This window comes from Camellia sinensis, chromosome 2, assembly GCF_055761805.1.
Source record: "Camellia sinensis isolate YWXY chromosome 2, ASM5576180v1, whole genome shotgun sequence".
Taxonomy (NCBI): domain Eukaryota; kingdom Viridiplantae; phylum Streptophyta; class Magnoliopsida; order Ericales; family Theaceae; genus Camellia; species Camellia sinensis.
In genome coordinates, this window is record NC_138962.1 from 149127206 (window position 1) to 149142024 (window position 14819).

Here is a 14819-nt window from a genome sequence, read left to right on the forward strand (position 1 = left end):
TTTTGAATAAGAAGAGAAGAAAAACAACAATTAATTTTTTTAATATATATATATATATTATTTTATTTATTTATTATATTTTTTAAATAATGTGTTTCAATTAATTTTTTTAGTTTATTTTGTATACATGTGTATTTTTTTTTTTATTACTATGTATAAGTATATATTATATTTTACATATTATCTATAAGTATATTATATTATATAATAGATGTTGTATAATATTATATATATATATGAATCAATTATATTTTATATATTATCCAATATTTGTAAGTATAATATATATTATATATTATATAATAGGTGCTGATAAAAAAAAATATAGTATATAATAGGTATTGTATAATATTATATATATATATATATAAGAATCCGGAAGATAACGAAAGAGACAGAAGAGAGAGAGAGAGAGAGAGAGAGAGAGATCGCAATCGCGATCGCTAGGGAGAAGGCGAGAGAGAGAGCGATCGCGAGAGAGACAAAAGTGAGAGAGAAGACGATGAAAGAAGAGAAGAAAATAGAAAAAGCAGAGAGAGAAGAGAAGTAGAGAAGAGAAGAAGAGGAGAAGAGAGCAGAACCTACGTGGCGTGGTGTGTACTCGTCGCGTCATCTTCTTCTTCTCCACTAGGATTTTTTTTTTTATTTAATGTTTTTGCTCTTTTGACTCACGTTTTGAAAATTTTATACTGTAAATGTGATTTCATCCCATGTGGGTATCCACACAGAAAGCTGAGGTGCACAAGGCGCTCACCTTGCGTTTCATAATATGGCGCTCGCCTCATCGCCTAGGCAGCGTTTCCCCTATGTCGCCTCGCCTCCCCATGCCTGAGGCACAAAGCTGCGCCTTGCCTCGCCTTGAGCTTAGGCGTGCGCCTAAGCGCGCTTTTCAAAACATTGATTGTAAGAGCATTATGTACAAATGGAATTCCTTTTAATGTTCTTAGGAATCCTCACTTTTGTCGAATGGTGACAGCCATCAATAACGCACCAAAGGGCTACAAATTGAAAAGGCAAGAACTACTTAGCTAGATTAAGTAAAAACAAGTGTTAAGAAAGAATTGATTCCTGTAAAAGACACGTGGTACACTGATGGGGTGCCAATTGTTTCTGATGGGTGGTCAAATGTGAGGAAGAATCCACTGATAAATATTTTAGCAGTAAATAGTCGTGGTGCCATGTTCTTATATGCTAAAAAGTATTCTGGAGTTGAGAAATCAAGAATCAATATTGTTGAATTGCTACTGGAAACAATTGACAAGGTGGGTCCTTCTAACGTCATCCAAGTTGTTACTGACAATGCCACAAATTGCAAGTTAGCTGGGAAAGAAGTGGAAGAGGTACATCCTCATATTTTTTGGTCTCCTTGTGTAGTTCACACATTGAATTTGATTTTCAAAGATTTGGCCCAAACTTTTGATTGGTTCACAGATACATATCATAAGGGAGAAAAATTGTCAAGTATTTCATAAATCATTCATATGCATTGACAATTTTTAAATCACACTCAAAGCTAGAACTTTTGAAAGTAGCTAAAACAATATTTGCTTCACATTTTATAATGTTGAAAAGACTTGTTGATGTAAGAGAGGCCTTGGCAACAACAGTTGTTTTCAATTCTTGGAAGGAATTGATGAAAAGTGGTGATGAACACATAAGAGATGTGGGTGCTCTGATTACTGGATATATTGGGAGTGATTATTTTCGGGATGAGGTGTACAACATAGTGGTGATCACAAAACCAATTTATAAATTAATAAGGTTTTGTGATAAAGATAGTCCACTTATGGGTGAAATACATGAGAGGATGGATAATATGCTTGGGGAGATCAAAGATGTTTTGAAAAACAAAAAATACAGTGATGCATACACACAAATTGAAGCTATAGTGGTTGGTAGCAATGTTTTCAAAACCGGACCGGTGAGTGAACCGGAAAAGGGACCGGGTGGACGGGTCACCGGTTCAACCGTCGGGACAAAGAGGTCGAACCGTGACGTCATAATTAATATTATATAATTATAAAATATAACTATAAATTATAAATAAATAAAAATATATATAAATAATCAAATAAAAATAAAAATTATTGCATAGTATTTATTAATAATATTTAATAAAGTCATAATTGATAAAATAAAAAAAAGTCACTTATTTTTAAAAAAATTAAATTTTTTAAACATTCTCTCCAAACAAATTGATTAAATGTTAGATTTAATTTTAAAGGGAAATGAAATTTTCAACCCTCCCTCCAATCAATATGTTTCAAATAATTTGATTGAATCCCACATAGAATTTTGTAGGTTCTCTTTGAAAAATCTTTTCCTATAAATAGGAATAAACTTTCATAATCTTCTCAAATTTTCAATGAGACTCTTCCTTATGAGAGGAGACTCTTGAAATAAGAATTTTTAGTCAAAATTTTGAAATATATCTATATAATAAGATAGAACAATTTTTGAAAATATGTCAAAATATATCAGAGATACAACTCGTTTGAATGGTCCAGATTAATTCTAATCAATATCTAAAGGTTGAGATTAATTGTTTTCCCGCCCAAACAGTTTCTTCTCTCTCTCCCACCCACACACGTCTCCTGCCATTCCCTCTTTATCTCTCTCTCCCTCCCTATTCGCACGTCTCCTCCCTATTCCCTCTTTATCTCTCTCTCCCTCTTCTTGAACAAAACCACCAAAACCAATTGTCTCCCCATTCCCTCTTTATTTCTCTCTCTCCCTCTCTCTCAACCACCGCCATCGCCACCACCGACCACCTTTATTCCTGTCCTCCTCCCTCTCTCCCACCCTCGGTTATTCGCTTCACAAGGTAATTTCGGCCCTCCTCCCTCTCTCTATTGTATTTTGTTTTATTGAAATGTTTTTGTTGCTGGATTCTGCATCTGGCTCTGTTGTTCATCGTTGTTGTCTTTGTTGAAATCGATTCGCCGCTGCTCATCATCACCAGTCGCAAGATTCCCTCTTTCCCACCCTCGATTGTTCCTTTCACAAGGTAATTTCGGTCATCCTCACCCTCTCTCTGTTGTATTTTTCTCTCCTCTGATTTTGCAATGTTTTGGTTGTTGCTTTTGGGTAGTCGATTTCAACTTTCGCCGCTACTCATCATCACCACTCGCAAGGTTCGATTTCTCTCCTCTGTTATTGAAATGTTTTTTATGTGAACACTAGCTATGATTTCAATAAGCTGCATAAAATTAGCATAATTGCAGAGCTTCTTCACTCAGATCCGTAGATGTTGAATTTTTTTTGGAGTTGAATCGATTATCGGGAACTGTTCTGAAGTAAAAAAAGAGATGAGTTCTTGAGAATTACCCGAAACCTAGAATTTGAGGCCGAATCTATAGATCCATATCTTGAAACTGATTGATGATCGGCAAGCTATAGATTACAAAGATACAACATAATTATATATGTACAAACACTGTTGAATCTGAGTGTTAAATCTATCTGTTGATTGGATCTGGAACGAAAGAGTAGGGAGTTGGGTTGGGTAAAGGATGCAGGTTTTTGGAGCTTCGAGCGCACTCGACTCGACTACTTTAACTGGCGCCTCGAGTCTGCCGTGATCCAACGGTTTTAATCCCACTGATCCCTCTTAGGGGAGTTTTTTTTATTATTTATTTCGTAGTTTTTTTTTAATTATTATTATTTAAGGATTGTTTGGGAATGATTAAAATAAATACATTTATTTAGATCATATCATTTCTTTTTATATATAGATTTTTGTAAAAAGTTAAACAAATTTATTATGTTTATTTTAAAATATACAAGATAAATACAATTTTTAAAAAAAAATTATATATTTTTTATAAAATAAATATGATAAAATTATATCATTATAATTACGAAACTAATTTAATTTTTTTAAAAGTAAAAAATGTTTTGGGTATCAACTTTTACCAATCAAACTACACTCCACCCGTATTAACGCCACCACCACTACCACTAATTAGTATAAATAGTATAATATATACAGCATATAACATTTTGTGAATTTATATCCAGTGCCGGCGATGGCCTTCTATAGCGATCCCGGGTTTACCCTTGTTGTACAGTGATCCGGACATGTGTCCGTGGATGTTGGTAGTTGTTTATTATCTTGTTTGCATCCTTTTTACTTCGTATTTGAGTTATAGGATGTGTTGGGCAGGTTTGTTATAGGTTGGTTGTGTTTGGGAGCCTAGTGCTGCTGCCCAGATTTTTGGACCTTCGCTCGAGCGAGGAGTTGGTCGCTCGAGCGAGAGTTGAGTTCGTGCCTGGTGGATCGAGCCAGAGTGGCTTCGCTCGAGCGAGCGATTGCATCTGGTTCTGGACCTGAGAACTGCATTTCTTGGCTCGAGCGAGCTTTCTTTGCTCAAGCGGTCTGGTTTGTTCTTCGCTCGAGCGAGAAGTCTGTCACTCGAGCGTACTTCTGGTTGCAGACCTGAGGGTTTGAGTTGTTAGCTCGAGCGAGCATTCTTTCGCTCGAGCGCACTTCTGAGTTTTTGGCTTGAGCGAGAACTTCTTGGCTCGAGCGAGAGTTTTCTGTGTCTGGTCGCTTGAGCGGCAAAGGCTTCGCTCGAGCGAGCGTGTTTTATATCAGCGGACAGTAACGTTTTTGAACATCAGTTTTTCACTTCCTTTTCTTTCAAACCCTAGATCCGAGACACTCTCTCTCTACACTTACTCTCTCTCTAAGATTTGATCTCCCTAGAGTGTGAATCTAGCCTAGGGCCTTTGTTAAAAAGATAGAGGGCGTTAAGAGCTTTGACTTAATCTGAAAAAGTTTGGATTTGGAGCACGTTGATCTTCGAGTCTTCATCTCCTTTTTGGCTCAAACTTCGAGGTAGGGATATCCTACTCCTCTCTATGGATTTTGTCTTTAAATTTTAGTATTTTGAGATGTTGGGGTTGGTTTAGTAATTTGGTGAAAGTTTGGGGCTTTTGTGTTATTTTACAAAAGTTGAGGTTTTATTCATAATAAACCTAGATGCATGTTTGGCATAGAGAAATGGAATAAATGTTGAATCATTGATGAAAATGGGACCTAAGGGTTGAAATGTTAATTATGGAAAATGACCTAATTACATTGTTTGATTAATTGGGATAATTAATTGTGAGAAATGAGGAAATGAAATGTTGATTGAATATTCATTTGTGCATTTATTTTCTGTTTAGAAATAATTGCTTTGGGCTATCGGTGGAGGATAGTCGTGATTGTTGTAGACAATGCATGATGATTAGGCAAACGGAAACTAATCAATGGAATGTGTCATGGAATTTGACTGTTGATAGAATACATTAACTGTATGTATTGAGTGATCGTATATAGAGCCAATGTGTTTGTATACGTTATGTGTAGAGGAGGAGATGGGGGATGTACTCCGCGGTTTAGGGGAAGATAGGGGATGTACCTCTAAACCGGATAGTGTTGGGAGAAGATAGGGGATGAACTCCGTAGATACAACTCATATGCTTGTCTAGAGAAGTGAAGATAGAGCTCATATGCTTATCTTTGTGAAGTGTGGATACAGCTTATATGCTTATCTGTGAATGTGGGATATTGTTGTTATACATATCTGTTGGGAATGTGGATATAGCTTATATGCTTATCTGTGAATATGGGATATAGTTTTTATACATATCTGTTGAAATGATGATAGAGCTAACATGCTTATCTGTTGAAAAAGGGAAAATGAAAGGTAACTTGGACTCATAAGTCGTATGACATAAATATGTGATTTATGTGAATGTATCAGTGTTGGCCATCTATCAATTGCTAATCTTTTAGTCATTGTTCATGGTTGGTTTAGTGTATTTCTACTGGGCTGTGGCTCACCCTATATGGGAATATCATTTTCAGGTACAGGTAGCATGCCACCTCCAAGGACATAGCTTGGGAGGCTAGAGGCGGACATACTTTTGTCGTCTTACTTTTGATGTATTACATGTAAATTCAAGCTAAGGGCTTAACGTGTAAATGAGTTAGTACTCTTTTGTTGTAACCAAGTGTTAACTTGGAAAGCTGTAAGCCCATAGGGTATTTGCTTTTGTTGTTAACATGTAATACTTTTGTAATGAAACTCTGATAAATGGAAGAATGTGGAACTTTTACATATAAATGCATATCTTTATTGATGGGTTTAATGTTGTTATTTTGAGGGCGTTACAACTTGGTATCAGAGCGTACCGGGTTCGAATACTTTGGGTACGTGGGAAGTGATTAGTATCACAATGGGTTTGTCTCGCTTGATAGAGACTTAGAAGTAGTGTCTTATGCTTTGTGCTTAATTGATAACATGCTTATGTGACTATGTGGGTATGGGATTTAATTTCTAGGATGTTGATTGGATCCTTGGGTTTCTGGGAGTCTTGTTGGAAAAGCACTTGATCAATGCTGTTTCTAACCGGAACTCTAGTAACGCCTAGGGACTATCATTATCCGGAGATGAAATTCGTAAGTGCTTATGTGTTTATGTGCTTACGTGGAGTGAATTACAATTGTCCATGCATTAGGTCGTGAATGTTTAGTTTTGGCACATTTGTGAATGTGCTAACGTTCTGTATTACCTTTATTAGGATGTCAGGACGAGGAAGAGGTGCTAGGCGTGGTAGACCTACGAGGCAGGAGGTACCGTTACCGGGTGAGATTCCGACAGTGTAGGAGGGTGTTGGCCAGGCCAATGTGGCCGAGCCAGCAGGTCAGCAGGCTATGGGTGCCTTGGCCAGAAAGATAGCAGGAGCTTTGGGTATTCTTAGAGCTGGGAATCAGGCAGCTGAGGCAGGGCCTTCTTTCTTGAAGAGGGAGTTTTTCCGGTCTAATCCGGATGAGTTTATCGGGGATCCGAAGGAGCCACTGAAGGCTGATGAGTGGCTAGAGCAAATGAGTAAGACGTTCGAGATGCTTGGCATCGAGGACGGAGCACTGAAAGTGACCTTGGCATCCTTCCAACTGAAGGAAGATGCGGGTCAATGGTGGAAGTACGAGAAGGCTCGTGTTGGTGGAACTTGGGAGGCGTTTGTGAATGCTTTTCAGGAGAGGTTTTTGTCTCCAGCAGCTAGGGAGAAGCTGAGGGATCAGTTCAGCCGGCTTAAACAGCAGGGCTTGTCAGTGGCCGAGTTTGAGGCTACTTTTACCAGTCTGTCCAGGTTTGCACCGGAACTAGTGGCGTCTGAGGAACGCCGTTACTATGAGTTTGAGCGGAAGTTGAGGCGGGGCCTCAAGTTGAGAGTTGGTGGGTCTTATATCCGAGAGTATAGACACCTGGTAGATGCTGCTGCTCATATGGAAATTATGATGCAGGAAGAGGAGGAAGAGCAGAAGGGCTCCAAGAGGAGCCAGGATGGTCAGAGTGATGGCAGGAGACAGAGGGGTTATAACCCTCAGCAGTCTCAGGGAGCAGTTTCTAGATCGACCTTTCCAGTGCCGAGTGCAGGCTCGGGGAGAGGCAATCAGGGGGAGTTTGCTTGTTACAAGTGTGGCCAGCTGGGTCACAAGGTTTCAGTTTGCCCGCAGAAGGGTGGGGGTCAGAGAGCTGCTTCTTCTTCAGCTAGACCCCAGAGTCAGAGTTTGGGCAGGGGGCAGCCCTTGTCTTGTTATCAGTGTGGATAGCCTGGGCACCTGAAGAGGTTTTGCCCGCAGTTGAGTGCCACTTCGGGAGCGTCTGGTTCTAGGCAGACGCAGGGTTTTCAGCCAGCTCAGTCTGTGCAGGCCTCGAGGGCCAATCCGGGAGCTTCGTCATCCCAGTCTATGCAACAGTCTTTTACTCCGAGAGGTGAGCAGGTAGGCCAGGGGCCTACGGGGCGCGTGTATGCTGTTACCACGCAGGATTTAGTACCGGCTCCATCAGTAGTGAGAGGTACTTTTCTGTTTTACAACTCGGTTGCTAATGTGTTGATAGACACGGGTGCATCACATTCTTTTGTATCTGCTGCATTTGCATCTGTTTTGGAATTGGAGTTAGCACAGTTAGCATCTCCTATTTGTGTAGTGTCACCTCTTGGTGGTGAGTTGATCTTGAAACAGGGTGTTAGAGGATGTGATATAGAGGTCGCCGACTATAGGCTTCCTTTTCCGTTTGTTGTCATGCCCATGAAGGGTTTTGATGTTATTTTGGGTATGGACTGGCTATCATCATACCGAGCTGTTATCGATTGCTACCACCAGAGGGTCACGTTATGTACCTTGAGCGGGGAGTGGTTCCATTTCTTGGGAGACCGGGTTGGTTGTGTGTTGCCACCGGGGTATGATTCACGAGGGCGAAGTGAGCTTAGTAGTCTACTTGCCAGCTTTGAGAGTGGTGAGAGTGGTGAGACCCAGCTTGTGTTGCCGAGGGTGGTTTGTGAGTATACGGATGTCTTTCCCGAAGACCTTGTTAATTTGCCACCTCACCGGGAGATAGAGTTCTCTATTGATTTAGTGCCTGGCACGGCGCCGATTTCTATGGCACCTTACCGTTTTGCTCCAGCAGAGTTGGTTGAGTTGAAAGTTCAGCTCCAGGAATTGCTAGATAAGGGCTTTGTTCGCCCTAGTGTTTCGCCGTGGGAAGCACCGGCCCTCTTTGTTAAAAAGAAAGATGGTGCCTTGAGATTGTGTATTGACTACCGGAAGTTGAATCGGGCTACGGTTAAGAATAAGTACCCTATGCCCCGTATAGATGACCTGTTTGACCAGTTGAAGGGTTCCCGTTGTTTCTCTAAGATAGACTTGAGATCGGGTTACCACCAGTTGAGGGTCAGGGAGGAGGATATTCCTAAGACGGCATTCCGTACGCGGTATGGCCATTACGAGTTTCTGGTGATGCCATTCGGGCTTACCAATGCACCGGCAGTCTTTATGGACTTGATGAACCGGATCTTCTGGGAATTCTTGGATCGGTTTGTAGTCGTTTTTATGGACGACATTCTTATTTATTCGCCTTCTGAGGAGGAGCACGAGGCACACTTGAGAGTGGTGCTTGAGTTACTTAGAGCCCATAGGCTGTATGCCAAGTTTGGGAAGTGTGAGTTCTGGCTGAGGGAAGTCAAATTCTTAGGCCACGTGGTATCCGGGGAAGGGGTGTCTGTTGATACATCCAAGGTTGAGGCAGTGCAGGATTGGGCACAGCCTAAGAGTGTGTTTGAGATCCGTAGTTTTCTGGGATTAGCTGGGTATTACCGTCGGTTTGTGAAAGATTTCTCCAGGTTAGCGTCACCGTTGACTAGACTGACTCGGAAGGGAGTCAAGTTTGTGTGGAGTGAGACTTGTGAAAAGTCGTTGCAAGAGCTGAAAGTTAGATTGACCACCGCTCCGGTGTTAATTATTCCGGAGAGAGGGTTGGGTTATGCGGTTTATTGTGATGTCTCACAAGAGGGTTTGGGTTGTGTGTTGATGCAAGAGGGGAAAGTGGTAGCTTATGGCTCACGTCAGTTGAAAATACACGAGAAGAATTACCCCACACACGACCTAGAGTTAGCAGTAGTGATCTTTGCCTTGAAGATTTGGAGGCACTACCTTTATGGTGAGAGGTTCGAGGTATTCTCGGACCACAAGAGTTTGAAGTATCTGTTTACATAGAGAGAGACTTGAATTTGAGGCAGAGGAGATGGATGGAGTTCATTGAGGATTATGATTTTGAGTTACACTATCACCCGAGAAAGGCCAATGTTGTGGCCGATGCCCTTAGTAGGAAATCCATTAGTGATGTAGCTAGTATAGCCATCCGGGAATGGGAGATGTTGGGAGCACTTGGCGAGTTTGATTTGCTACTGGGCGAATCTGTTGAGGCTGCGGCCTTGTTTTCTGTTGTTGTGCAGCCTACACTTGTGACTAGAGTGTTAGAGGCACAGAGAGGTGACCATGAGGTAGAATCCCTCCGAGAGAAGATCTCTAGTGGGAAAGTTGAGAAGGGTTTGACGGTGTATCCCGACCTGAGTGTGAGATACTGAGACCGTTTGTTTGTACCAGAGTCTTGCCGAGAGGAGGTACTCCGAGAGTTTCACCATTCGCGCCTTGCGGTGCATTCGGGAGGTACTAAGATGTATTAGGATTTGGGTCGCCAGTTTTGGTGGCGGGGTATGAAGAGAGATGTGGCTGTTTTCGTATCGAAGTGCCTTACTTGCCAGCAAGTGAAGGCCGAGCATCAGAGGCCAGCGGGTTTGTTGCAACCCTTGCCTATTGCCGAGTGGAAGTGGGAGTATGTCACTATGAACTTCATTGTAGGTCTTCCGAGGACTCATCGGGGTAGTGATGCTATTTGGGTGGTTGTAGACCAGTTGACTAAGTCGGCGCACTTTATTCCTATGCGCGTGAGAGATTCGGTAGATCATCTTACCGATTTGTATATTCGGGACATAGTGAGATTGCACGGGGTCCCAGTGACGATCGTCTCAGATAGAGATCCTCGTTTTACCACCGGGTTGTGGCAGAGTTTGCAGAGTGCCTTAGGCACTAAGTTGACCTTTAGTACAGCCTATCATCCTCAGACTGACGGGCAGTCCGAGCGTACTATCCAGATCCTCGAGGATATGCTTCGGGGTTGTGTCCTGGACTTCAGTGGGACGTGGGAGAGGCACTTACCCTTGGTAGAGTTTGCCTACAACAACAGTTTTCAGTCTAGCATCGGTATGGCACCGTTTGAGGCCTTGTATGGCTGACCGTGTAGGTCTCCAGTTTGTTGGGCCGAGGTGGGTGATGCACCTTTGTTGGGTCCGAAGTTGGTTAGGGAGACGACGGAGAAAGTTGAGCTTATCCGTAGAAGGCTTGTTACAGCCCAGAGTCGTCAGAAATCTTATGCTGACCGTAGAAGGAGGCCTTTGGCGTTTGAGGTAGGTGATCATGTCTTTCTGAAGATATCACCTAGGCGAGGCTTGATGAGGTTTGGGAAGAGTGGGAAGTTATCCCCTCGGTTTATTGGTCCTTTTGAGATCCTTGAGAGGATTAGCGAGGTTGCTTATCGGTTAGTTTTACCGCCGTAGTTGTCCGGAGTGCATGACGTGTTTCATGTGAGTATGCTTCGGAAGTATGAGCCAGATCCATCACATGTGTTGGATTGGACCGATTTAGAAGTAGATAATGATGCCTCGTATGAGGAGAGACCGGTTCGGGTCTTGGATAGACGGGATCAGGTCCTGCGTGGCAAGACCATTCCTTTGGTGAAAGTCTTGTGGAAACATCACGGAGTGGAGGAAGCCACTTGGGAACGTGAGTTGGAAGTCCATGAGAAATATCCGGACTTGTTTGTTGATATGTAATCTTGTATTTAAATTTTGAACTATTGTTGAACTTAAGAGCTTTTGTATATGTCTTAAGTTGCGAAACATTAAAAATGTTTTGGTTTATTGGAAGTATGTTTTGGAACTTGCCTCATATGGAAGTTGAATATAACACTATATATATTGATTATATTGTTGAAATTGGAAAGATAATGCGTAATGTTGATGCATGTTGAAAGTACATATGTTGTTTACATATTGTGAGATGCCTCTTGTTAAAGGGATGGGATGACCGGTAATGGGTCGAATTGTTGAATGTTAAAATGTAACATTGTTTAAAATGGAGAAAAATTTGTTTTTGAAAACTTGTGCTTAATTTCGGGGACGAAATTCTTTAAGGGGGGGAGGTTATAGCGATCCCGGGTTTACCCTTGTTGTACAGTGATCCGGACATGTGTCCGTGGATGTTGGTAGTTGTTTATTATCTTGTTTGCATCCTTTTTACTTCGTATTTGAGTTATAGGATGTGTTGGGCAGGTTTGTTATAGGTTGGTTGTGTTTGGGAGCCTAGTGCTGCTGCCCAGATTTTTGGACCTTCGCTCGAGCGAGGAGTTGGTCGCTCGAGCGAGAGTTGAGTTCGTGCCTGGTGGATCGAGCCAGAGTGGCTTCGCTCGAGCGAGTGATTGCATCTGGTTCTGGACCTGAGAACTGCATTTCTTGGCTCGAGCGAGCTTTCTTCGCTCGAGCGGTCTGGTTTGTTCTTCGCTCGAGCGAGAAGTCTGTCGCTCGAGCGTGCTTCTAGTTGCAGACCTGAGGGTTTGAGTTGTTAGCTCGAGCGAGTGTAGACGCGCCCGCGGGGGCCTCGTGCTACAGTTCGGACTCGATTTGTGTCACGGTTCTTAATCTGAACCAAAGAGTCCAAATCTGGCAAATCGTTTTGAGAAACAGATTTTTTGAAAGAAGTGCCAAACATGGACTGCTTTGCCAGATACAGAGTCGCCACCTAAATGTTTTAAAATGGGAGAATTTAGGAAACCCTGACTCGGTGCCGAAGGCCACATGTCCGTCATCACCGGAGTTGTCTCTGCTCGGGAGCTTGGGTACGATCGGGGAAGGTCAGCTATGAGCACCCCCTTTCGCCCGGTCCGAAGACCGGCCTCTACTAACCGTGATATCCAATTTTGAAAGCGTTATGTGTTCTTAATCCGGTTATTAGCCTAGAATTACTATGTTGTGCGCGCAGCAAACAAGTATAGACCAAATCACCCAAATTGGAACAAAACATTTCATGTTTGTTTTGAAAATGGTTTGCTACTCGCAAGTAGGCTAAAATGCAGATTTTGCCACCCTCAAGTGGGCTTTTAGAAAAGATGATTTTGCCACTATCTAGTGGGCTTAAAACTCACAGTTTTAATGCATTATTCCAATTTAGGTAATTCAACCTCCATCCACAAGCATTCAAGCAGTTATATCACATAAGTAGCTAGCCTCATGGTAATCATACTGTCATGTCAACACTCACACGCATGCGATATGCTAAAGCATAAAAGCTTACCTAGTACTCCGAGCCAAAACAGAAACTAGTCAGTAATCATATGCATGATCCTAGTTCATGTTAGAAATGGTTAATGCAACACATGCAAAGATGCAATCTAAACAGGCTCGGCTAACCCTAAAATGGCATATGAAATGCTACAAGTAACATGTATTCAATTTGGAATTGAAAAGTACAATGTAGTTTGTATGATGTACCGAGCCTGGTGTATGTCAACAAATGCATGAATGCACGCATGCATAGCATAAGGTATGCTAAAATAAATGTGCCCTAATCTACCATCATAAGCAGGTAAATAAAAGGAAAGAAAGAAGTGGAGGTTGGAAGACATGCACACCACGCACACACACTTATTACAGACACGCCCTCACTCGGAGGGACCAAAATAATAATACAAATTAATTAACTACGCAAGCTAATTAAATATTACAAATTGCTTAATTAATTAACAAATTAACTAAACTAAAGAAAAACAGTAAACCGCCTCGGGGCGAGGGCCAGATGCAACACATGCTCGGGACTGGCTCGGAATCGCACTGCCATGCATAGTTTGCCTCTGTTTTCCCTGCTCTGCTCCTCTGAAAACTGCCAAAGTCTCAGGGATGCCTCTTAGGACACTGGGGGATATCATCGGCTGAGCAGAATTTCCGCCGGCAGTAGAATTTAGTCACCGGCACAAAATAGATCCACCGGCCATCGATTGACTGCCGGTCGGCACTAAATACTGCCGGCCGGCAATAAATTTCTGCAGAACCTGCAACTCACAGCAGCAGAGGGCAAAATCTTGCATGGCAATGCAATTCAAGCAATTTATGCACCTATCACATTCCTTATCATGTTAATGACTCAAAGGAGGATGTGCCCCGATTCTCGGACCACCAATCACGCATTTCCATGCATGATGGCCCAAAGAATCAAGTGTGCAACTTCAATTTCAAAATGCATGCAAACCAAATAAACACACAAGGGGGCCTAACCTCTATCATACTCATCTCAAGAGGCAAGGTGATGCATGCAAGATGTAATGCAACTTAGGCATACGAGCTAAGGATGTAACATGCCGATACAAGCAAACATGCAAGGTGATCATGAAAATAAGCAAAGGATGGTCTTAAACATGAATTAGGCAGCTCTAGTTAGGCCCAAAACAGTGGCCAAAATGCTAAGTGCACGGAGGCAAATGACATGCAAACATGCATAGATACATGGTCCAAGACTTAAGCATAATGAAGCCGCTTTTCGACGCATTTGAAAGGCACAAACATGGACAATTTTCATGCGAATTTCAGAGGTGATAGGTGATGCGAAACAGCCCCGAAACATAACGAAACAACACTCAACGCATGGAATGAATCCCGAAATGCAAAATTAGGCATATGAAATGGCTTACAGCTATACCAAGCATGCATAATATGGACATGGAGCATGAAGACAGAAGCAAGACAGTCCTGAGACAAGCATTTTTACAGTTTATGACATGGCCAAACAGCAAGCAAAGATAGGGCTAAAATGGCATACAAAAACGGGGCTAACACATGGATTTCAAAGCAAGTAGCACATAGAGTATCCAAATAGTGTTGAGCCCTTCTTCAATGTTGAAGAAAGGCTCAAAATAAGCAACTTCACAGTTTATAACATGCCTCAAAACAGATCACACACAAGCCAAAAATATTATGCAAAATTATGGCATAAAGAGGGCTAATGAAGGAAGTGCTAGCTACTGTCCTCAAACAGCAAGAGGTCCTCAATCAAACATGAAGAGGACCTCAAAATATGATGATTTACAGTTTGGGTCGGAGCCCAAAGATGCAAGCAACTATAGCTTAGATATGATGCAAGAATAGGCTAGAAAAGGGAAGAAGAGGACTCACCTTTGTAGACCAATGAACCAGCACCTCTTGGACCAAGTTTAGGTGCTCCTAAGCTCTGGAGAACAGCCTCAAGCTGCTGGAATGGGCGTTGGATGCCTTGTGCTATGGGTTGATGAAGAAATGGCCCAAGAACAAGGGTGTTTGATCACTCTAACACACCCAAATGTAGAGAGAGAGGGAGATATAGAGAGAGAGGGTGATATATA

General features: G+C 42.1%; 2 protein-coding genes across 2 annotated transcripts in view; both read left to right on the plus strand.

Moving 5' to 3' along the window:
• The window catches only part of LOC114292511 (uncharacterized), a 107447-nt gene that overhangs the window by 58249 nt on the left and 34379 nt on the right, over positions 1-14819 (plus strand). The gene's annotated exons all lie outside the window — the stretch shown is intronic.
• The window catches only part of LOC145819143 (uncharacterized), a 38433-nt gene that overhangs the window by 1336 nt on the left and 22278 nt on the right, over positions 1-14819 (plus strand). The window contains exons 2-3 of the mRNA XM_082913102.1: positions 1078-1340; positions 1514-1921. Of these exons, the coding sequence (XP_082769228.1) occupies positions 1078-1340; positions 1514-1921 (671 nt within the window). The remainder of the gene's footprint in view (positions 1-1077; positions 1341-1513; positions 1922-14819) is intronic.